General features: G+C 42.1%; 1 protein-coding gene across 1 annotated transcript in view; it reads right to left on the bottom strand.

Moving 5' to 3' along the window:
* The window catches only part of CTTNBP2 (cortactin binding protein 2), a 170,720-nt gene that overhangs the window by 19,547 nt on the left and 126,003 nt on the right, over positions 1-25,170 (bottom strand). The window contains 5 exon segments of the mRNA XM_023763602.1: positions 1,390-1,568; positions 11,057-11,244; positions 11,396-11,548; positions 23,852-23,951; positions 24,033-24,119. Coding sequence (XP_023619370.1) covers positions 1,390-1,568; positions 11,057-11,244; positions 11,396-11,548; positions 23,852-23,951; positions 24,033-24,119 — 707 coding nt within the window.

Here is a 25,170-nt window from a genome sequence, read left to right as displayed (position 1 = left end):
GGCCGGTCTGACAGCACCCCCTTAGAAGCCTGGGGATTCCCAAGCTGGGAGCTCTGCGGCTGTGACTCCTGCAAAGCCAGAATCCACCTGGGTCACTGTGTACCGCCCAGGGGGACTTGAGGAGCTCGGGGAACCAGTGAAATATGAAGCCCAGGCTGGGCTGTGTTGTGCGGGATGAAGTCCTTGGCCTCTGACCCCAAACCCTGAACCCGTGGCAGAATAACTTGTTAGCTTGCAAAGAGGGTACGAATCTCAGAGCCTCGACAGTTCTTGACAGTGACTGTGCTCCTGACAGGAAAGGCCAAAGTTGGCTCCTAAGAATCTTGAGACTCTGGATGTGAAAGGCTTAAATGTAATTGTAATATTGATGAAAAAGGGCATAATTAGAGGTACAAATGTATTTTTACTTTTTTAAAGTCCTCATTGAGGATATGTTTATTGATTTTTAGAGAGAGAAGAAGGGAGAGAGAGAGAAGCATTGATCAGCTGCCTCCTGTACACCCCTGACCGGGATCAAACCTTTTTGGTGTACAAGACAGGATAACAAGACAGGAAATACTTTGGCCTAAGAAGTGCTTGAGGTGTGCCCAAGCGGGCCAGGCAGGAGTTGAGTTGGGGCCAGAGGCCAGGGCCCAGTCGACTGTCTTGCACATGGAGTCGCAGGGAGAGAGCACCTGACCTCTGAGCCAGCAGAACACGAGGGCTTGGGTTAGAACAGTGCTTCTTTTCTTACTGAGCCGCTGGCTGGGCTGTATTTCTGCTCTTTAGCAAGGTAATGCTGTGTATATTTTAAACATGGTAATTCTTCCTTTCCCCCAATCGGCTTGAATTGACAGTTTGTCTTATAATAAAGAAGATACATTATTTGCATCCCTGCTTTCTAAAATGGATTTCTGCCCAGGATGCCAGAAATTGCAGAACAAAGCTGACAGCTGATCACAGAACCCTTACTAAGCTGGAGTGTGACAAATTTTTTTCTCCTTTTCAATTTCATCCTGATTTTCTATTTCATTAACCTTATTATTTATATGTCTGTTCTCATAAGCTGCTGCAAAGAAAAGCATGGGAAGTACCTAAGTCTCATTGACATAGCAGAAGCTTTTAATTCATCAATAGAATGTAAGGTTTTGGTTTGTGTGGTTACAGGATACTTGACTGAATCTCTCATGTGGGCCTTCCCCAGGCGACCCTGCACAGCGAGTCACACATGACTTTGATGAGAGTTTTATAAAAGAGGAAAACTGCTATCTGGCTCTTGTTTCCTTAGGAGTGAGCCAACAGACAAGTCACAGCTGTCCTCTGACACTCCATGCTGATGACAGGAGGTAGCACAAACAAATTAGCCACGGCTCTAGGTTAAAAAGGCAAGTAAGGTGAAACGACACTTACTTCACTGTCACTTGGGCATGTCCTGGGACGACAGGACACGACAGGAAATACTTTGGCCCCAGAAGTGCTTCAGGTGTGCCCAGGCGGGCCAGGCAGGAGTTGAGCTGGCGCCAGACGGCCAGGGCCCAGTCCACCGTCTTGCACATGGGATCGCAGGGAGAGGGCACCCGACCTCGGAGCTAAAGGGGAAACATGAGGGTTAGGTTAGAACAGTGCTTCTTTTCCTTTATTTAAAAATGTACGTTTTTATTGATTTCAGAGAAGAAGGGAGAGGGGGAGAGAAATAGAAACATCAATGATGAGAGAGAATCATTGATTGGCTGCCTCCTGCACGCCCCACACTGGGGATCAAGCCTGCAACCTGGGCATGTGCTCTGACTGGGAATTGAACTGTGATCTCCTGGTTCATAGGTCAATGCTCAACCACTGAGCCACGCCAGCTGGGCCTTTTCCTTTTGTTTTTAAAAAGTCCAAAATTAAAAATGTAAACGTTGAAAACTACAAAGTGAAAATGTAGCTGAATATGATTTTATCTTGGAGTGGTTGAAGAAGGGATAGTTAATAACACACTATCATGTGTGTTAGCATGAGAAAGAGACCTGTAACTTATCATATGAAACAAGTTCAGACATGATGGAGCAGTAAATAGGCTAAGGAGAAACCTTGGATGAATTCTTAAACAATTCTGGAAGACAACATTATTCACATGTATATAAGGACCTCACAGGCCTTGCAAGTAGTAGATATTCATAAAAGGATTTTGAATTAATGAAATAAAAAATGACATTAAATATTTGAATTTTGGGGGTGATAAGATCCATGGTACATCAGGATCTGTGTCATGTTCACCTTGAATTAATTTAATTTCCCTAACTAAAATGCTAACTTCCTCAAAATGTATAGAGCTTGGCTGATATGAAATTTGTTTCCAAATTTTAAAATGTGTAAATTTTAAATACTGTGTGACACCCATGGTCTGATAAGAATTATATCTATTCAAGTCCTTTGCCCATTTTTAAATTGGATTGTTTGTCTTCCTGGTATTGAGGTATATGAGTTCTTTATATATTCTGGAAATTAAACCCTTATCAGGTATATCATTGGCAAATATGTTTTCCCATACAGTAGGTTCCCTTTTCATTTTGTTGATGGGTTCTTTTGATGTGCAGAAGCTTTTTAGTTTGATGTACTCCCATTTGTTATTTTTTCCTTTGTTTCCCTTACCTTAAGTGATGTATCAGTGAAAATACTGTTACGTGAGATGTCTCAGATTTCCTGCCTATGTTTTCTTTTAAGATTTATATAGTTTCACAATTTATGTTTAAGTCTTTTATCCATTCTGAGTTTATTCTTGTGTGTGGTGTAAGTTGGTGGTCTAGTTTCATTTTTTTGCATGTACTTGTCCAATTTTCCCAACACCATTTATTGAAGAGATTATCTTTATTCCATTGTATGCTGTTATCATCTTTGTCAAATATTAATTGGCCATATTGGTGTAGGTTGATTTCTGGGGTCTCTGTTCTGTTCCATAGGTCTATATGCCTGTTCTTGTGCCAGTATCAGGCTATTTTGGTTACAATGGCTTTGTAGTATAGGATATCTGGTATTGTGATCCCTCCCACTTTGTTCTTCCTTTTGAATATTCTTGCAGCTATTTGGGATCTTTTTTTGTTTCCTATAAATTTTTGGAATATTCTATGTGAATCTGTGATATATGCCACTGGTATTTTAATAGGGATTGTGTTTAACCTGTAGATTGCTTTGGGTAGAATGGACATTTTAATTATTCTAGTCCATGCACGTGGTGTTTGCTTCCACTTTTGTGTGCCCTCCTCTATTTCCTTTTCCAATGTCCTATAGTTTTCTGAGTACTGATCTTTTACCTCCTTGGTTAAGTTTATTCCCAGGTATCTCTATCGCTTTTTTTTGTTGTTGTTGTTACAATGGTAAATGTAATTTTTTTTTAGTTTCTCTTTCTAAAGGTTCATTATTGGTGTATAAAAATGCCATCAATTTCCAGGTATTAGTTTTGTATCCTGAGGTATCACCTCACACCTGCCAGAATGCATATCATCAATAAATAACAAACAGCAAGTGTTGGCGAGGATGTGGAGAAAAGGGAATCCCAGTACTGCTGGAAGGAATGCTGACTACTAAAGCCACTGTGGAAAACAGTATGAAGGTTCCTCAAAAAATTAAAAATGGATTTGCCATTTGACCCAGCAATTAACTTCTGGGAATACTGGTATATCCTAAGAATCTCAAAGCACAAATTAGAAAGAATACATGCATCCCTATGTTCATAGCAGCATTATTTACAATAGCTAAGATCTGGAAACAGCCCAAGTGCCCATCAAAGATGAGTAGATAAAAAAAGCTGTGTTACATTTACACAATGGAATACTATGCAGCTGCAAAAAAAGGATATCTATTTGAAACAGCATGGAGGGACCCAGAGAGTATTATGCTATGCAAAACAAGTCAGTTAAAGAAAGACAAGTATCATATGATCTCACTTATAAGTGAAATCTAAAGAACAAAATAAAGTGATGAACAAAAAAGGCCAGAGGTATGGAAGCAGGAAGCAGGATAATAGATGTGTGTGTATGTGAGAGATAGGGGGGAAAGGGAGTTGGAAGAGAGAGCACAGGAAGAGATTAGTCAAAGAACATATGAGCATATAAGCATAACCCATGGATACAGACAATAGAATGAGGGAAGACCCGGGGGGGTGTGGGGGGGGGGGTTGGGTGGACGGACGCATAAAGGGAGAAAATGGGAGACATCTGTAATAATGTCAACAATAAAATTCTTTAAAAAAAGGAATTTAAGAAAAAAAACTAGGCCCTGGCTGGTGTGGTTCAGTTACTTGTGCATCATCCCATGCTGAAAGGTTGCCAGTTTGATTCCCGTTCAGGCACATGCCTAGGTTGTGGGCTAGATCCCCCGTAGGGCGAGCTGGATGCAGCTGATCAATGTTTCACTCTCCATTGATGTTTCTCTCTTTCCCTTTCTCTCTCTCTCTCTCTCAAAATTAATGAAAAATCTTAAAAAAAAAACACACAAAAAAACTTGGGTGTCTTGTGATTACTTGTATGATTTTTTTTGGAAAAGACATTTAAGTATTAATAATGATGAGTTAATAGAAGTATCAGTAATTTGAAAAGCTAATGACTTTTCATGGTCTTTACCTTGCCTTTTTTTCTACTGGTTGAAAACATACAAGGGCTGTGCTTTGGTCAAAAGCATCTATAATAATAAAAGGGTAATATGCTAATTAGACCGGACGTCTTCTGGACATCCTTCCTGACAAAGCCGGGGCCCGAGGGAAGCCAGCCTGGGTCCCGGGTGCCTGCGGGTGGCCAGAGGAGGGAAGCCTGGGTCCTGGGTGCCAGAGGGAAGCCGGTGCCAGTGTCGGCAGCCGGGGGAAGGAAGGCCTACTCTTGCATGAATTTTCGTGCATCGGGCCTCTAGTATATTTATAACCAGCCAACTGACTTTAACATAGCTTGGGATAGAATATTTCTCTGATTAAATTAGGAATTTTAGAAAGCAATTCAAATCACTAGTGGTACCCACTGTCCACTGAATTACCATAGCCATTCCCCCTCCCCCCTCCCCCCACACAAATGCATGCTCATTCATATCCTCTAAGACAGTGATCGGCAAACTCATTAGTCAACAGAGCCAAATATCAACAGTACAATGATTGAAATTTCTTTTGAGAGCCAAGTTTTTTAAACTTAAACTATATAGGTAGGTACATTGTTATGAACTTAACACTTGGAGTGGGGGAAACGAGTTAAGTCGGCTCGTGTGAATTGCGCGTACTCCGCGGGAGCCGTCTTTAACTTGGTTCATATAGATTTGCGGTGGAGTGCGGGAAACGTGTAAACTCGGGCTGATTGTAACTGCGTATTACCAAATATTTGTTTGTAATCCACCCAATGATTGAAATTTCTTTTGAGAGCCAAATTTTTTAAACTTAAACTATATAGGTAGGTACATTGTTATGAACTTAATTAGGGTACTCCTAAGGCTTAGGAAGAGCCACATTCAAGGGGCCAAAGAGCCACATGTGGCTTGCGAGCCGCAGTTTGCTGACCACAGCTCTCAGACAACAGACACAATTTTGTTCAGAAAAAGGTGCTTTCCTCTCTAAGGAGATTAACAAAGCTTTTTATCTGCCACATACCCTGCTTCCTATCTTTGAACATGTCTGAGGGAGTATGTGCCTGAAGTGCTGCAGACAGACAGCCTGCACTCTTGAAGGGAGATCAGGAGACTCCCCCAGACCCGGCACGTGACATGGTGAGGTGCTTAACTGACATCGGCAAAACCTACCGTCTGACATTTGGTTATGGTGAGGGGAAAAAGCCTCTTCTTGTGGAGCAGCTAGCATAGGGGTATTGTGTTAGTTACAGCTTGAAAATACGGTGCTGATCCAAGGAGTCCCATTGTGCAGGATTAAATGAACAAAATCGGCTAAATCAAACTTTTATTTAAAATCCACCTAGACACTCAGCTACTGACCAAACTTTAGAATGTTAAATTAAATAGTATTGTACTAGATTTGATTAGCCTTAAGTTAATTTTGTTATTTGGGTGAATATAGAACATTTCTTTTAATATTCTGAAAAATCACTAAAAGTTATTATTACTCTTAAAAATGTGCTTAAAGAGGCTTCTGGTCAAGATGGCAGAGAAGGTAAATGCTGCACTCACCTCCTCCCCTGACCACATCAGAAGTACAACCAAATCACAGAACCACACCATTCAGAACGCCTGAGGACTAGCTGAACAGTTCTACAGCTAAGGATATACAGAAGAAGCCACACTGACACTAGTGGGGGGGGCGGAGACACAGAATGAGCAGGTCCCACACCCACAATTGGTGGTGGTAAAAAATCGAGAGGGATATCTGAGTTGCAAAGGTCTTCCCTGAGGAGTGAGGAATCCCAGCCCCATACCCGGCTCCCCAGCCCTGGGTTCTAGCGCCAGGAAAGGAAGTCCTCACAACTTCTGGCTGTGAAAACCAGTGGGGATTGTGGCTGAGACAAAGAGCTCCTGGAGTCACAGGGGTTCCTCTTAAAGATCCTGCACACAAACTTACTCACTGATAGACTCACTCACTGTGAGATACAGTGCTGGGGCAGAAGCTCAAAAGGAGCCAGGGACGGATGAGGTGGGACTGACCTGTCTGGCTTTAGCAGGAGGGCTGGCTTCAACATAAGTGCTGGCAAGAGGCCATTGTTCCTTTGCTGTGCCCCCCACCTGCACGAGAAAATGGGAGCCGTATCTGAGTCTCCATCCACATGGCTAACACTGTTTGCTCTCCTTGGTGATTCCCTGAGACCCCACCCACCACACCCAACTGGTGGGGTGACCCATGCTCTTTCTGGCGGCTTTTCCATATAAACAGCCTGTCTTGGCTCATGCTCCAGTCTTTCCAAAAATCACTCAAAGGATCACAGGCTCACACAAGTAGCATCTGGTCTCACATACCTCATACCTCTTACTAGGCAACCTCAAGCCCAGCAATAGTGGAAGCCAGCTTCAGTTCACAGGTTAGCCTCTCCCAGGCACCTCCAATCCCAGAACAAGTGGCAACCATCTTCACAGCACCTTGTAGCTCATACCAAGTGGCTCTGGGGAAGGGCACAGGCAGTGGCTAACCATGGCCTATACCAGAGCCACTCTCAGGAAGTTCTAGAACTAACACACCTGGTGGCCAGCTTTGGATCACAGCAGAGCACCACCCACCACTTCCACAAAGGATTCAGCCAAAGGGCAGACTCAGCAGGCACCAGAGCCTCCTAAAGCAAATCTTGCTCTGTAGGGTCAGCCCCTGTACAACAGCTCCTCCACTGTAGTCATGGGCAACCCTCACTACCAATCAGCCTGAGGATCAATCCCTCTCAATTATGGTCAAATAGCAATAATGGCTCATCTACAACAGGAGGACACACATAATCCACATGAGGGACACAGTTGGAGCACCCAGCTCAGGGGACAAGGGTGATTGTGTGACTGGGCCCCAAAGGACACCTAATACGTAAGACCACACTATCAAGACTAAGAGACATAGCAGCTCTACCTAATTCATAGACACAAACACACGGAGGCAGACAAAATGAGGAGACAAAGAAACATGAAATGAAAGAACAGAAAAAAAAACTCCAGAAAAAGAACTGAACAAAATGGAGACAATCTACCAGATACAGAGTTCAAAACACTGGTTATAAGGGTGCTCAATGACTCAATGAGAACTTGAGCAAAGAGGCAGGAAACATAAAAATCTATAATAATAAAAGTGTAATATGCTAATTAGACTGGATGTCCTTCTGGAAGACCTTCCAGATGAAGCTGGGGCTGTGAGGGAAGCCTGGGTCCTGGGTGCCTGCTGATGGCCGGAGGGAAGCCGGGGTCCCAGGTGCCAGAGGGAAGCCAGTGTCGGCAGCCAGGGGAAGGAAGGCCTACTCTTGCACAAATTCCATGCATTGGGCCTCTAGTGTAGATATAAAACAAAAAAGAACTTTTCAGACATGAAGAATATCATTGAACTGAAGAATACATTAGAGGTAATTAACAGTACATTAGATGAAGTAGAGGATCAAATCAGCAATTTGGAAGATAAGGTAGCAGAAAACACCCAATCAGAACAGCAAAAAGGAATCTAGCCTGGCCTGCATGACTCAGTGGTTGAGCATTGACCTATGAACCAGGAGGTCATGGTTTGATTCCTGGTCAGAGCATATGTTTGGGTTGTGGGTTCAATTTCCCAGTGTGGGGCATGTAGGAGGCAGACAATCAATGTCTCTCCTTCTCCCTCTCTGAAATCAATAAAAATATATTTAAAAAAGGAAAAAAAAAGGAATCTAAAAAAATGAGGATAGTTTAAGGGGCCCCTGGGAAAATGCCAAGAATACAAACATTTGCATTACAGGGTTACCAGAAGGAGAAGAGAGAGAGCAAGGGATTGAAAACATATTTGAAGAAATAATGAGGGAAAATTTCCCTAACCTGGTGAAGGAAATACAAGCCCAGGAATTGCAGTCCCAAACATGATGAACCCAAAGAGGCACACATCAAGATATACTGTAAATTAAAATGTCAAAAGTTAAAGGCAAAGGGAGAATCTTAAAAGCAGCAAGAGAAGCAGTTGGTTACCTACAAGGGAGCTCTGTGCAAGTGTCAGCTGATTTCTCAACAGAAATATATCAGGCCAGAAGGGACTGGTATGAAATATTCAGAATGATGAACAGCAAGTATTTATAAGCAACATTAGTTAATCCAGCAAAGCTATCATTTAGAACTGAAGAACAGATATGAAAATTGAAGAACAGATGAAGGGCTTCCCAGACTCGTTTAAAGGGCTAAATGAGCCCATCACCACCAAACCAGTATTACAAGAAATATTAAAGGGACTCTTTAAGAAAAAAAAGAAAAAAGAAAAATATATGAATAAAATGGTAACAATTACTTTAAATGTAAATGGACTAAATGTTCCAATCAAAAGATATATGTGGCTGAATGGATAACAAAATAATACCCTTAAGGTATTAAGCAAAGAAAAAAAAAGAAGACGACTCATGGACACAGGCAGCAATATAGTGACTGCCAGAGGGAAAGGGGCTTGGGAGAGGTAGAAGAGAGTAAAGGAAGGCTAAATGGTAATGGAAGGAGATTTGAGTTGGGTTGGTAAATACACAATACAGTATACAGATGATGTACTGTATATTTGTATACCTCAAACCTATATAATTTTATTAACCAACTAGAGGCCCGATGCATGAAATTCACGCATATCCAGTCCATCTTGCTCAGTCCTGATTGGCTGGACCCTAGCAGCAAGCTAACCTACCGGTCGTAGCATCTGCCCCCTGGTGTTAGTACGTCATAGCGACTGGTCGACCGTGACCTATCGACTGTCTGCCCCCTGGTGGTCAGTGCACGTCATAGTGAGCAGTTGAGTGGCCTTAGCATATCATTAGCATATTACGCTTTGATTGGTTGAACAGCCGACTGGTCAACCAGACACCTAGCATATTAGGCTTTTATTATATAGGACTAGAGGCCTGGTGCACTCGGCGGGGAGGGTCCCACAGCCCGGCCTGTGCCCTCTCGCAGTCTGGGACCCCTTGGGGGATGACCACCTGCTGGCTCAGGCCTGCTCCCCGGGGGATTGGGCCTAAGCTGGCAATCAGACATCCCTCTGGCAGCCCGGGAGCCCTCGGGGGATGTCCACTTGCCAGCGGGGAGCAGGCCTAAGCTGCAGTCTGACATCCTTAGTGCTGCTGAGGAGGCGGGAGAGGCTCCCACCACCACCGCTGTACTGGCAGCCATCAGCCTGACTTGTGGCTGAGCAGAGCTCCCCCTGTGGGAGCGCACTGACCACCAGGAGCTGCATTGAGCATCTGCCCCCTGGTGGTCAGTGTGTGTCACAGTGACCAGTCATTCCCAGTCGTTCTGCTGTTAGGGTCAGTTTGCATATTACCCTTTTATAATATAGGATAGAGGCCTGGTGCATGGGAGGGGGTCGGCTGGTTTGCCCTGAAGGGTGTCCCGGATCAGGGTGGGGGTCCTGCTGGGGTGCCTGGCCAGCCTGGGTGAGGGGCTGATGGGTGTTTGCAGGCTGGTCAGAGCCCCTTCAGGGTGGGGGTCCCCACTGGGGTTCCTGACCAGCCTGTGAGGGGCTGATGGATGTTTGCAGGCTGGTCACACCCCCTTTAGGATGGGGGTCCCCACTGGGGTGCCTTGCCAGTCTGGGTGAGGGGCTGAGAGCCGTTTTCAGGCTGGCCAACCCCCCCTGGCGATGGAAGCTCCCAGCCTCTCCTTTTTTTCTTTTATTCTGGGATTTATTTACCTTCTATAATTGAAACTTTGTTGTCTTCAGTGGAGCTCAGAGCTGGCCATGGCAGGCAGGAAGCTTGGCTTCCTCCATCACTGGAGCAACCAAGCCTCCTGTTCGCTCCAGCTCCGTGGCTGCCGGCCGCCATCTTGGTTGGGTTAATTTGCATATAGTCACTCTGATTGGCTGGTGGGCATGGCTTAAGGCATAGCAAAGGTATGGTCAATTTGCATGTTTGTCTTTTCTTAGATTAGATAGCCAAGATATGAAGCAACCTAGGTGTATATCAGTGGATTTATTGGGGTCTTCACTTCATAAGTTTCATAAATGTCTAATTGCTATGTTGTACACCTGAAACTAATATACTGTATGTCAACTGTAATTGAAATATAAAAAAATGTTAAAATATAAAATGTGTCAAAAGAGAATTCTAATTTTTCATGTCACTTTTTAGTATTACTGTGGCAGGTTTAAGTCATATATTAAAAGTAGCTTGAATAGATGGATAATATTCTGAAGGCCCCTGTAGCAGTGGCTCCTCCTTAAGAAGAGTAATTTACCAATCTAGTCTTCCACAGAACTTAGAACTTGGTGAGATGCCCTGAGAAGAATTAATAATGGTAAAACCTATTTGCCTTTTTCAAAAAACTTAACATAGTCCAGAAACTTTATGGGTTTTATATGCGTTCTCTTATTCAACCCTTGACTATCCAAACACTGCACTTGCCTGAGGCCACACGATTACTAAAAGATAAGACCAAGCCCAGGTCTCCCAAAGCCCCTCTCCCAACAATAGGCTGCAGCTGTGGGTTTTACCTTATTCACAACTTTCCTTCTTAAGGACCTCTGCAGCAGGCCCTGCATGGGCTCGCCATCCCACCGCAGCTGCACCCAGCGGAAATGCTGCTGCACCAGCAAGTCGGAGCCCTGGAGGCAGGCTTTGGCAATGGTGCCCATCAGAAAGCAGTTCTCATGAAAGTAGTAACATTCCGGCATTCCGTTTCCTAAAATAAGCCATATTACGGGACACATGCAAATTACAATAAGTCAAAGAAAGAACATGAAGTCTAGCATGTATTCTGGGGAACAGAAAATGTAGAATAGTCTCATGGGAGCTTGCTTCTCAGCATGCTCTCATCTCGCCACAATCTTTACCTTTTGAAAAAGTACAGGGGCTTTCAGTGCTGCGATTTTCCAGAGGTGCCAAGAAATCTTCCAATAACTCAGACAGTGAAGCTTTTTCCAAGTTTTCTAAGATGATGATGATTTTCTTATTAACAGGAGATTGTTTCACTGGGATCAGATAAGCTGTGGTCAGAAATGAAATGCAGTGATTCAAGCTTTTACAAAATATGAATGGGCAAAATTTACCAAGTCTGAAGATATAAAATTTTAGCAAAGATGTGACATACTAAGAATGCTCTTCAATTGCTGACCCAGTAGAAGGACTCTGGCCAACAGTTTGGCACTATTTAATAGAAATGAAGATACACACACACAACCATCCAATAGCAGTTCCAAAGCAGATCCCAAATGGAATCACTTCAACTGTCCACCAACAGTAGAGTGGAATAATAGGAATATATTCATGCAATGGATATTAAAGTGAACAAAGAGGCTTCCTTTTGAATGGATCTGCTGTTTTCTGGATTTCATCTCTGTCCCTTTAAAGAGTTATTCACTCATTTTGGTGGAGACATCCTCTTAATTTCCCAGAAAGAATCAAGATGGTGGCATAGGTAAATGCCCGTACTGGCCGCTTCCCACAACCACATCAAAATTACAGCTAAAATACAGACCACCATCATTCAGAACCACCTGAAAGCTGGCTGAATGGAAATCCCACAGCTAGAGAAGTAAAGAAGAAAAGCACATTGAGACTGGTAGGAGGGGCAGAGGCACATAACCGTGGGTCTGACACACATGTGTGCCATTTTTGTAATCAGGAGGGAGATCATCTCTGTGGAGACTACCCATGAGGAGCAAGGGGCCCCAGCTCCACACCAGAGCCCCAGCCCAGGGTTCCAGAGCTGGAAAGAGAAGTCCTTGTAATTTCAGGATTGTAGCTGAGTGATAAGGAGGTGGCTGGAATCCTAGGTGTTCCTCTTAAAGGGTGAGTGCACAAACTTACATGATTGATCCTACTTCTTCTGAGCTTTAGCGCCAGAGGACCCAGACACATATGGGGAGGAACTGATTGCTGGCATCAGGGCAGGAACTTGGGGGTGGCTTTCTCCTAGACAGGGATGCTCATAGAGGTCATTATTCCTGTGCTGTGACTTCCCCTGTCATAGGCTGACTGGCAGCCATTATTGAGTCTTCAACAGTCCAGAGCAACTGTTTGCTACACCCAGTGATTCCCTGAAACCCCATCCCATCCAATAAGCCCCACCCAAGCTGTTTGCAGCAGCTTTTCCATATGAATGACCTGTCCTGGCTCAGGCTTCAGACTTTGCTAAAATCTCTCAAACAAGCTGCAGCTGGTGCCAGAGTGCCCCAATCCTATCAATAAAAGGCCCAAGACTCAGCACTAGCACCAGCCTGCCTTGCTTCACAGCTGGGCTTTGCCTGGGCACCTCCAAGCCCAATACAAACAGGAAATAGCCATCTGCAGATCTCTCTGTAGCTCCTGCCAGGTGGCCCCAGGAAGTGGCTGGCTTTGCACCTCCCTGGAGGCCCTAGAGCCAGTGCACCTGGTGGACAGCTTCAGATCATAACAGATTACAACACTACACATCCACAAGTGACACACTCAAGAGGCAGACTCAGTGAGCACCAAAGCCCCACTGAAGCAAGTCCTCCTCCATAGGGGTGTTTCCTGCACAGCAGCTTTTCCACTATAGTCACAGCTGGTCTTCACAGCCAATTAGCCCGTAAGTTTACTTCTCCCAGTGATGCCAACAGCAATCAAGGCTCAATAAAACTGTACACAGCCCACACAGGGGCAGACTTAAAGTGCTGAGCCACTGGGCCCTGCAGGACATCTACCACACAAGGCCACTCTACCAATTCCAGGAGATACAGCAGCTACACCTAATCCACAAAAACAAACACAGGGAAGCAGCCAAAATGCAGAGACAAAGAAACATGTCACAAATGGAAGAAATGGAAGAAAGCAAACTACTTGGATACTCAGAGTTCAAAACCATGGTTATAAGGTTACTCAAGGCTCTTTATGAGACTTTCAAGGATTTTAGTGAGAATGTCAAAGTCATGAAAAAAAACAACACATCAGTAAAAAATTAAGCATACACAAAGTGAAATAAAGAATAATTTATAGGGATTCAACAGTAGAGTAAGTTCTGAGAATCAAATCAATGATTTGGGATATGAGAAAGCAAAAAACACCCAATCACAGTAGCAAAAAGAAAAAAGAATCCAAAAATATGAAGATAATGTAAGGAGTCTCTGGGACAACTTCAAGTGTACCAATATTTACATTATAGGGGTGCTATAAGGAGAAGAGAGAGAACAAGATGTTGAAAACCTATTTGAAGAAATAATGATAGAAAACTTCCCTTACATGGTGAAAGAAATAGACTTACAAGTCCAGGAAGCACAGAGAATCCCAAACAAGAGGAATCCAAAGAGGCCCACAACAGGACATATCATAATTAAAATGCCAAGGGTAAATACATAGAGAGAATCTTAAAAGCAGCAAGAGAAAAGCAGTTAGTTACAAGGGATGGCCCATACGACTGTCAGCTGATTTCTTAACAGAAACATATCAGACCAGAAGGGAGTGGCAAGAAATATTCAAAGTGATGAACAGCAAGGACCTACAGCCAAGATTACTCTTCTGAGACTGAAATAGCTTTTCTGTATACTGTGAAGCTTTAAAAATTAGACTAGAAACAATAACAGCCACCTCTGAATTTAGTTGTATTTGTGGGAGCTGTTACACTAGTGTCTGGTGTGTGCTGGATTCCCTTCAACCAAGTTATTCAGTAAAAAGTGTTAAAATACTGTGCATCTCAGTGTTTAAATGCTCTCTCGGGAATACATTGATTATGGAAGTATGATAAATCTATAGCTTGTTAAAATAATGATGAAAAACTAACAAACCAGTAATAAAAAACATATTAGGTTGAATGATTTGTGTATCCACTTTCCTGTAACTAAGGACTAAAGGTTTTTCCTTGATTAGTGTTAGTTGTCTGGCTAGTTCCAGTGGCCCTAAAGCTTCGGTATCCAGCAGCCAGAATCCATCTTCAGAAACATGTAACTGCATTTCAACAAACATTTATCCAGTGCTCCCTAACTTTATGTCCCATGTTAAGTGTTATGTCTTATCATAGGTGACTAATTCTAATTGGGAGTGTGGCATTTTAAACTAAAATATTATGAGGAATGACATCTTAATAGGTTATGAGAAGGTGTTCTAGGTTTAAGAAATGGCATACATAGGCAGAGAATGGAGGCTGGGCAGGGCTCAGGTCAGGAAAGTGAAAATAGCTGCCTGACAGTGACTCAAAATTGATACTTTCCTCGAGTCAGGACTGGCTGGGAGCTTGTTGTGGCACCACATTGGTGGAATGGGATGTAGCAGCAGCACAGCAGGCTGTGTCCTCCTGGGGCTGGGGCTGGGGCTGCATGGTACAATCACCTGGGACCCATTCCCAGAGGCTATGATTTAATTGGCCTGTGCTTGGCCTGAGCACTTCGTGTGCAGCCAGGGTGAGACCTGCTGCTAAGATCACAACCCGACCACAAATGAAAAGTGGAATGCCATGTTGGGAGGGAGAAACTACCAGCTCTGAGGACCAGTGGAACTGTTTAAGGAGGAAGATCAACAGGGTTTGAGTCCTGCTTTGAGATCTCACTTTGTCTTTTTAAATTTTCATATAAATTATTTTTTTGTTTGCTTTTCAATTATAGTTGACATACAATATTATATGTCGCTCCAGTGATTAGATATTATAAAACTTGAGTGATTATCCCAAAAATTCTCATACCAAAACACATCATAATTAAAATGCCACAGGTTAAAGACAAAGAGAATCTTAAAAGCAGCTAGAGAAAATCAGCTAGTTAGCTACAAGAGAGCTCCCATACAACTGTCAGCTGATTTCTCAACAGAAACTATGCAGGCCAGAAGGGAGTGGCAAGAAATACTCAAAGTGATGAATAGCAAGGACCTGCAACCAAGATTACTCTACCCAGCAAAGCTATCATGTAGAATTGAAGGCCAGATAAGGAGCTTCCCAGACAAGGAAAAGCTAAAGGAGTTCATCACCACCAAACCAGTATGACATGCAATGTTAAAGAGATCTTACTCTCATGTAAAGAACTGACTGGAGAAGAAAGATACAGGAGAATGCACCTACAGGCTTTTATTGCTGAAGTGAAGGACCTCATTCAAGGCAGAGGATGAAAAGGCATCTGGAGAGAGGTCAATAAGGCTCAGGGGTAGCAGTCTAGAGAGGGGGGTAGAGAGGAAATATCAGTGACAACCGGGGTTCCCACCAGAGAAGAGGTTGTGCAGTGAATGGAGGCAGAGAGCACATGAGCAAGAGTATACTCGGAGAGGGGGTGGGGGTACTAATTTATGGTTCAGGCCTGATGTGCTTGAAAAGTACAGGGCCTCTCTGAGATGTCCAGCAGGTGGTGGGACGTGAAGATGGGAGCAGCAAGTGAGGATTCAGGCTGCAAATGAAATAAATGAGTTTACAGAAAAGAGACGGCAAACTCATTCCCCTGGATCCACAAGCAAGAACTGAGTTGCTAATGACTTCGTTAATCCCACATTTAATGTACAATTCGTGTCCTAAACAGGATTGCTGTTCCTAACAGTTGGGTTGGGTTTCGCCCTCATCTTTGTTTACCTTAGTCTCCCAGGAGATACCAGCAAGGGTCAAGCAGACTGGGTTTCTCCAGTGAAAGCTTTGTCTTCAACACTGCCAGCCTCATTTCCTCCATTTTTCAGTACCACTTATTCCTCCATCTGACCATTTAGTTCAACATCCTCAAACAACTTAGTCCAAAGGCAAATTTTTAGTTGAGAAATAGCATGTGTCTAATTCAGGTAATTTAGCATAGTTTCAGGTCTATTATTTTAACCAACCACAGAAGCAGGAAGTCATTACGGTTTCCAGTTTGAAGGGTTAAGCCTCTCTCTGATCAGGGTTTATGGAGACAAAAGACTACCCACTCCGTGTTGGAACTGGAGAGTCCTTCTGGCCTGATGCCAGAAAGTTAACCGTTTGGAATGCTTTTGCCTTATGCTACTTCAAAGTCCCATTTCAGAAACTTATCTACTCTTTTTTGCCCCCTTTTTTTCTCCCAACATTATAGGCTATGTCAGCCCTGTTCCTCTCCTGCAGGTTGATCATCGTAAACAGACACCCCCTGGGCTAGGTCAGGGCTACCCTGCAGCTTTGAACACCCTTGTGTTAAAAGTTCCAAAGAGTCAGTCCTAGAACAACACTCATTGGTTTAAAAATGTTTGACATATCATTTATAGTTAAACTCAAACTCCTGTGTCTCTAGAGTGACCCTAAGTCTACAATCTGCCCCTTGGGAGGAGAAAGCAGCTGTCTTTTACACTGTCTGCTTGAAAGAAGGGCTCGGCAGGGGTGAGGCTCTGAGAGTTCAGATGAGGAGCCAGGGGCAAGCCTTGGAAGAGCCTTCTGTATGTGATGCAGGGCCAGGGAGGTGAACTCAGCCATGCAGATGCCAGTGAGCACACTCTCCTCCTGTTATTCCATCCTCATTACTTCTAAAAAGGAGAGTTCACTTAGGAATTCAAAGTATTATTTCAAAATATTAATCTAGGGCTTAATTTTTTTTTTACGACTTACTGTCACATGTGATTTGAAAAAGTATCTGTTTTGCTAACCTAACTCCCTACCTTACACTGAGGCAAATTTTGACACAAGTCTAGTGCGTGTTCACAGCCTCCTTACATTCAACAGAGGCATGTGGCATGACTATCTCGCACGAAAGGCAACCTGAGAAGGAAGATGTTATTTTAAAAGAAACACAGAATAGCTCTTGCTAGGATAAGTGCTATGTCATTCTTTTTGAAGTATTCTTTTGTTCTACCTTCTTTTCCTCACTGGTAGCATTTTTAAACTCCATATAATTGCTAAATTCTTAAAACATTATTTAAAACACATTTGCTACTCTTCCTTCTTCTATTTTTTAAAAATGATATTTTATTGATTTTTACAGAGAGGAAGGGAGAGGGATAGAGAGTTAGAAACATCGATGAGAGAGAAACTTCGATTAGCTGCCTCCTGAACACCCCCTACTAAGGTACATGCCCTTGACCAGAATCGAATCTGGGACCTTTCAGTCCGAAGGCCGATGCTCTATCCACTGAGCCAAACTGGTTAGGGCATCTATTTTTTTGCTTGTACACTTTATTTACTCATTCTCTGTCCACTGGCTTTCTTTTTACAGATTCACAGAGAGGAACAAAGAAGGTAATATATGTGCTGTGCACAGTGGAAGATAAACTTCAGCATTCGAATCTTAGCCCAATCCAACTTGTTTAAATCTATTTCATTAAAGAAAAGAAAAAGGTTAAAAACCAAGAGTAAGCATGGAATACCGTAAGAATCAGTGTATTTCTCACTTGTAGTAATATAACTTGATCAATTTAGTTTCTTGTTTAAAAAAGCAAGAGAGTAACTGGTAGATAATTCCCATCCCCTCATTATTCTCAAAGCTTGAGCAGGACAGACTAGGAATATTTTTTCTTCTCTAGTCTCTGTTCTTTCCCATCACTTCTGGACCACAAGAACACACTGCTTTGTGCTTTCTGCACTTTAAAAGTGACACCACACCCATTGATGGATCTTACCCCCCTAGTTCACGAGATTCCCTGGCACTGCTCAGAAGCACTTGGTATCCCCATCTATAGAACCTAAAATGTATGTTCTCCATGAGCTCTTTGTCGGTCAACAGAAAATGAAAGTGATGGTGGAGGGAGTTTTAGGAGATGAGGATGGACATCAGCAAGAGCAAGGTCAGACAGAGGGCAGACCATAGTGTTCTTGACAACCTAACATTCAGAGAACTTTAGTTTTTATTCTGGAACCACTGGAGTATAACAAAAGAGAACTGTTATGAGCGGTTTAGTATTCTAGACTGAGCTCTCTGGAAGCCCATGAAGGGAGGGAGTCCAGAGCAAATAGGGTTAGTGATGAGGCCTCCTTAGTTTCTTGAGTAAGAAGTAAGAGTTGGTAGAGGGAATGTAGAGCAGGAAAAAAAAAGGGGATATATGAAGCAGATTCAACAGAACTCAGGACTGACCAGATGTGGAAAATGAGGCAAACTGAGGAATCGATGATAATGCTCAGGTTGCTAACTTGGGCAACTCATTCAAGGTCTTAGCAATAAACGTTATGTCTTAGTTTTGTTATTAAAAAGAGAAGGAAGATATCTGATGCTTATAAATTACTGATCTTTTACTTATTTATAATAATGACTGTTATAATGTTCAAATACAGAACAAAAACCCTTTCATATTTGGAGATGACATACTATTTGCTACATAATAGAATGGAGAGTGTTTGGGCCTCAGTCTACTATTCAAAAACTTCATTTTTCATGTATTGTACAGCATGGTGATTATAGTGAATAGTACTGTATGGCATATTTGAAAGTTGCTAAGAAAGTAGATTTTAAAAGTTCTCATTACAAGAAAAAAATTTTTAAACTATGTATGGTGATGGATGTTAACTAACTACATTTATTGTTGTGTTTACTTTGCAATATATACAAATACTGAAATGTTATATACCTGAAATTAATGTTATATCTCAATTAAAAATAAAATAAAATTTAAAAAATATGCCATTTTCAAATCTAACTTTATTTTTATGCCCTATCATCAACTACTCCCTGATCAACTCCTATACTCTCTAATCTTACTTCTTTCTGCCTCCACTCCAAGCAAGTTCTTCTAATTGCTGCACCTGAATATGACTAGCATTTTCTTTTTCTTTGACCATGCTATTTCCCATATTAGGAGATTCACCCATTTATTCTCCATAAGAATTCAATAAGTGTGCAAGGTAAAGTTTTAAAAAAAAGCTACATGACTAGCCTTCAAGGAGTTTACAATATAATATGTGTTTGGGCCAAGGCAAAAGCCCAAATAATACCCCCAGTGCCTTGACCTATAGTTAGATGGGGCCCAGATGTATAAACAGAGCCTACTACTGTTCATTAAAGGGAGTTGTCATACTGGAGGGATCAGGTAAGCTTTCATTCGAGATGTCCTTAGACATTTTAACAGGGACTTTTCCTGTCATTTCCAGAAGGGCAGAGACCATATCTATTTTAATCAGTACTGTATATATTAGTGATGGCGAACCTTTTGAGCTCGGCGTGTCAGCATTTTGAAAAACCCTAACTTAACTCTGGTGCCGTGTCACATATAGAAATGTTTTGATATTTGCAACCATAGTAAAACAAAGACTTATATTTTTGATAATTATTTTATATATTTAAATGCCATTTAACAAAGAAAAATCAACCAAAAAAATGAGTTCGCGTGTCACCTCTGACACGCGTGTCATAGGTTCACCATCACTGGTATATATAATACTCTGCATAGTACCTGCCATGTGTTAACTGCAGTGTGTGCTGGGGTTGTATGTTCACTCTAAAATTCTAGATGAAAACTGTAGCTTGAACAAAGACACGGAGAGTGGAAAAACAAAAAACGTGTAAGGAGTAAACACCATATTTTACTGGAGCATAGACATCTATTAAAAAGTCAGATATTCCAAAGAAGACTTACAAATGGCCAACAGGTACATGAAAAGTCAACATTACTAATCTTCAGAAAAATGCAAATCACAATCACAATGAGATCTTGCTTCATGCCTGTCGGAATAGCTAGCTATTATAAAAAAGAGAAGAGGCAAATGTTGGCAAGAATGTGGACAAATGGGAAGCCTTGTGCACTGTTGATAGAAATTCATGTGGCTACTATGGAAAACAGTATGGAGGTCCTCAAAAAATTCAAAATAGAACTACCATATGACCCAGCAATTCTACTTCTGGGTATATATCCAAAGGAAATTAAATCAGGATCTTGAAGAGATATCTGCACCCCCTTGTTCACTGCAGCATCATTTACAATAACCAAGACATGGAAACAACAGAAAATTAAACACACACACACACACAGAGGAATATTATTCAGCCATAAAGTAAGAAGAAAATCCTGCCATTTGTGATGACATGGATGAACCTGGAGGGCATTATGCTAAGTGAGATAAGTGAGACAAAGACAAGTACTGTATGATATCACATATGTGGAATCTAAAAAAGCCAAACTCAGAGAAACAGAGTAGAGTGGTGGTTGGCAGCACCTGGGGAGTGTTGGGGGAAATGAGGAGATGTTGGTCAAAGGTACAAACTTTTCAAATATAAAATGAATACATTTTGAGGATCTAATGTATAGCATGGTGCCTATGGTTAACAACATATTATATATTTGAAAGTTGCTCAAAGGGTAAACTAATATGTTCTCACCACACAAAAAAAGGGTAATTATATGACATGGTGGCGGTATTAGCAAATGCTATGGTAGTAATCGTTTTGCAAATCAATGCATTACATTATACACCATAATCATACACAATGTTATATCTAGATAAAAAAATAAAGTTCAAATAAGCAACTTGGGAGGCAAGAACCACAGAGAGCTTTTACTTAGGGTCTGGTGGTCTCTGAGGGGCGTTCAGGGAAGAGAAGCAGTAGGCAGACAGCCATTTACAGAAAAGAAGACGAGATGTAGGAAAGGAGGCAAAGGTAAGATGATGTCACTGGGGATGGGCATTGAGGCCAACTTGGCAAGATATAACCATGGACTGGCTATGGGAGAGGGATGAGGGGTCCATGAATGAGAAGACCATGGGGTTCTATGTGGCCCTCATATTGCTTTAAAAATTGAAATAGTTGAGCCCAGCCTGTGTGGTTCAGTGCTTGAGCATTGACCTATGATCTAGGAGGTCGCTGATTCCATTCCCAGTGAGGGCACATGCCTATGTTGCAGGATCGATCCCCAGTAGGGGGCGTGCAGGAGGCAGCCAATCAGTGATTCTCATCATTGATGTTTCTATCTCTCTCTCCCTCTCCCTTCTTCTCTGAAACCAATAAAAATATATTAAGAAAAAATTGAAATAGTTGACAACATTGAAAGAAAGAAACCCTACATTTTTACATGAATACCTAGACTTCCGGCTTTTTCCTAAAAATTATAAGATTTCAGGACACTGACGCTACACTTCTGCCAGCAACAAGCTGCTGGAGCTGAGAGCTGCCCTCAGGTAGATGGAGATGTCCCTCCTCCTCCCCTAGCCCCACCCAGTCAGTTCACCCCTTCCTGTGGCTTGTTGGCACTTGGGGTCATTTAGGTTTTCAAGCTTGTCAATAAAACCTGAGTTTCAAGTGTGAGGGGCCAAAAGACTTGCGCCACTCAGCAAATTTGGAAGCCAAGAAGAGGAGCTCTTTTTAAGAAGATGCTCCCCAGAGATTTAGAAATGCTGAGCCATCCACCTGAGGTCACCTCATGACCTAATTCACTGCTCTCCTATGTTTTTAGCTCGCTAAGCTTAAGCAGAATTCAGCCTGTAGTTGCTATCTATCTAAAAGGGAGATAACAAAAGACTTTAGCTTCTAACTTTGAGATGACACAAGACAAAGCTGAAAAATGTAGGGGGCCTTTGTTACATAGCTAAGGGGGAAACAGACATGTTGGCACAGGTGCGTTTTTAAGGAATAGTGCCTGGCACTGATTAAGGTAAGATTCAGGAGTCAGATGCTTGGGTTTGAGTCCTACTCCTCCTTTGTGTCCTAGCTGTGAGATCTTTTGGTCAAAGTATTTACCCTGTTTTCTCATGATTCATGTTTATAAATTAGGATTGTTTAGATCAGGGCCTACCAGAGGAAGAGCTTAATCAATGTTAGCTATTATTAGTAGTATCTTCAGAGAAAACAGCTTTCTGTAGCTAACTTTCACTAGTTTCTGACCAAAGGCTAGGCTGGGTACCACAGCAACATTCAGATTCTAGTGGGATTTTCTCGTCCCCACAATGTGCTTCTAGGTTTGGGAATCCTCGGTTCATGCCCACAGCTGCGGCTTAATTTTATTTCTTGATCTGGGAACTGTTGGTTATTTCCTTCTTCCTAAGCATGGTTAACAGTTGCCCTAACCATCAGATCTCACCCAAAGATGAAAAGCACCCCTCCTCCAAAAGGGAGATGTGAATTTGCTTTTCAAAGCTCCCTCCATGGATTTTGCAACTGCTTCCCTCCATCACCTGCTCCCCAGGGCTCTCTGTAGCTCTAATCGAGTGGAGACTGGAGTCTGGTTCTTTCAGTTTTGTGCCATAGTCACTAGACATGCTATGCTATGCAGGACTATGCTAATTGCACCTGTGGTGAAGCTTAGCGTCTTAAGCTCTGAAACCTAATATAGAACTTCATGAAAATGTTGTATTAATAAACACATTTAATCCTGGTTCTGCCACTGTGTAGTTGTGGCAAGTTACTGAACTTCTCTGTGCCTGTTTCCCCACCTTTGAAATGAAGAGAATTATACCTACGTGCATATGCTGTCACAGAGATGAAATATACGCAATGTGTTTAGCAAAGTCATGGTCAATAGCTTACTAAAGGTGACGTGGAGAAAGCAGTTCACCCCTGGTACAGCGGTAAAGGGTGTTTTGGTTGTAGAAAATTTATAAATAAAATAAATTACCATAACTGATGTGTTTTTCATGATCACTATGCAATTCTAAACAGCAGCAGTGATGCCATTCTCAGTCCCACTAGGGCGGACTGCTCCCACCACCTCCTCCCTTGGTATACCTCTGGTGCCAGTAATACAGCACTCACATCAGATGAGTTATAAACAAAAGATAAGAAAAAGAAGGGAAGACAATGCAGGAAGTACAATAAGTGCAATGATATAATATATATATACACAAAAATATTTTTTTGCGAATATTCATCTGAGTTTCCAATTTTCATCCCATAGATCAGTGGTTCTCAACCTTCTGGCCCTTTAAATACAGTTCCTCATGTTGTGACCCAACCATAAAATTATTTTCGTTGCTACTTCATAACTGTAATGTTGCTACTGTTATGAATCGTAATGTAAATATCTGATATGCAGGATGGTCTTAGGCAACCCCTGTGAAAGGGTCATTCGACTGCCAAAGGGGTCTCGACCCACAGGTTGAGAACCGCTGCCATAGATGCTTTTTTTTTAAATCCTTATCTTGAGGATATTTTCCATCAATTTTTAGAGAGAATGGAAGAGAGGGAAAGACAGAGAGAAATATCGATGTGAGAGAGACACATTGATTGGTTGCCTCCTGCACACACCCCGATCAGGATCAGGGCCTAGGCCGGGTGGGGGGGAGCCTGCAACTGAGGTACGTGCCCTTGACTGGAATCGAACCCAGGACCCTTTGGTCCACAGGCCGACGCTCTATCCACTGAGGCAAACCAACTAGGGCCCCTGAATAATTGAAAAGTTGACTTAAATGTATCCCCAAGCAACAAAGTTCATTTCCTTTTAATGGCGTCATTGAAGAGCAAGCCCTTTGGTTATCATAATTCAGTTTGCTGAAGTGGTCTTACCGCTACTGATGAACAGGTCTACTAGCTGCTCCTTAGAGAAGTCAGCATCCACTTCAGCTCTCACTATCTCACAAGAGAATCCTGCAGCCATCTCTCTGTGCTGTGGCAAGGGAACAGAGTGGTTAGTTCTACACACATTCAAGTTTTCAAAAAAGGGAGAGGGTCTGCAAGTCATCAATACCTTCATGCAGAGTGCAAGCTGATGTACTATGTAATCTTGCAAGCTTCCTTCTGGGCCATGGAAAATGACAGTATGATATTGCTCGACCTATTAATAAACCAAGAAGAGAGCTTAGATGGAAATGCTAAGTTCAGAGGAAAAATAAAAGTGGTCTGATTGTCCTCAGCCTTTCAAAAGATTAAAAATCATATTTTAATTAATTAGCTTTATTTGTTCTGCACATCATGCTTTTCACTTTAATGTGAAACACTGGCAAATACTGTATTTATATACTTATATAGTATTTTACATAGTGTTTATATAGTTAAAGCAAGAGATGGCATTTTATGAAAAAGAAAACTCCTTGTTCTATTCTCTATGTTCAGTTCAGTATATTGGCTGGGAACAGGGTTCCTAGCATATTTTGTCCCTTGCAGATGTTGTATAATTTTTAGATAATCTTTGAGTTTTCCCAATGCTTATTTTACTTTTCAGTGATTAAAATAGCAATGAATCTCATTAAGAGGATTTTAGAAAATATAAAAAATCACAAAGGAGCAGAACAGAAACCACTAAAGTAACCACTGCAAATACCTGTTTCCTTCTCGCTTTTTTCTTTGCACAGTTGATGTGTGTATTTGTATGTTTTTTAAGAATCCATGAGCAGCCTGGCTGGTGTTGCTAAGTGGTTGGGCATCAACCTATGAACCAGGAGGTCACAGTTCAATTCCAGGTCAGGGTACATGCCTGGGTTGTGGGTTTGATCCCCACTATGGGGCGTGCAGGAGGCAGCTGATCAACAATTCTCTCTCATCATTGATGTTTCTATCTCTCTCTCCCTCTCCCTTCCTCTCTGAAATCAATAAACATATAATTAAAAAAGAATCCATGATTGTAATCTTTTTTATAACCATTGTATATCAGAGAGTATCTTTGACTTTTTATGTAAATGATATCTTGATGAGTATAAATACACTCTTTGATCAGCTACCTATATTATTCCAGTTTGGAATTCGGTGTTGCAAAGAAATTTAGGGCGAGGCTGATCACTTTTACTTTGTAAAGGAAAATATCCTACCTGGATGCCTACAGGATTAAAAAAAATCTTTATCCTTATGTATAAGGATACCTACTTCATCTGAGAACATATAGAGACATA

The sequence above is a fragment of the Myotis lucifugus genome, unplaced genomic scaffold (genome assembly GCF_000147115.1).
Source record: "Myotis lucifugus unplaced genomic scaffold, Myoluc2.0 scaffold_293, whole genome shotgun sequence".
NCBI lineage: Eukaryota > Metazoa > Chordata > Mammalia > Chiroptera > Vespertilionidae > Myotis > Myotis lucifugus.
The sequence above is the reverse complement of the archived record's forward strand: the minus strand, read 5'-3'. Positions and strand labels throughout refer to the sequence as shown.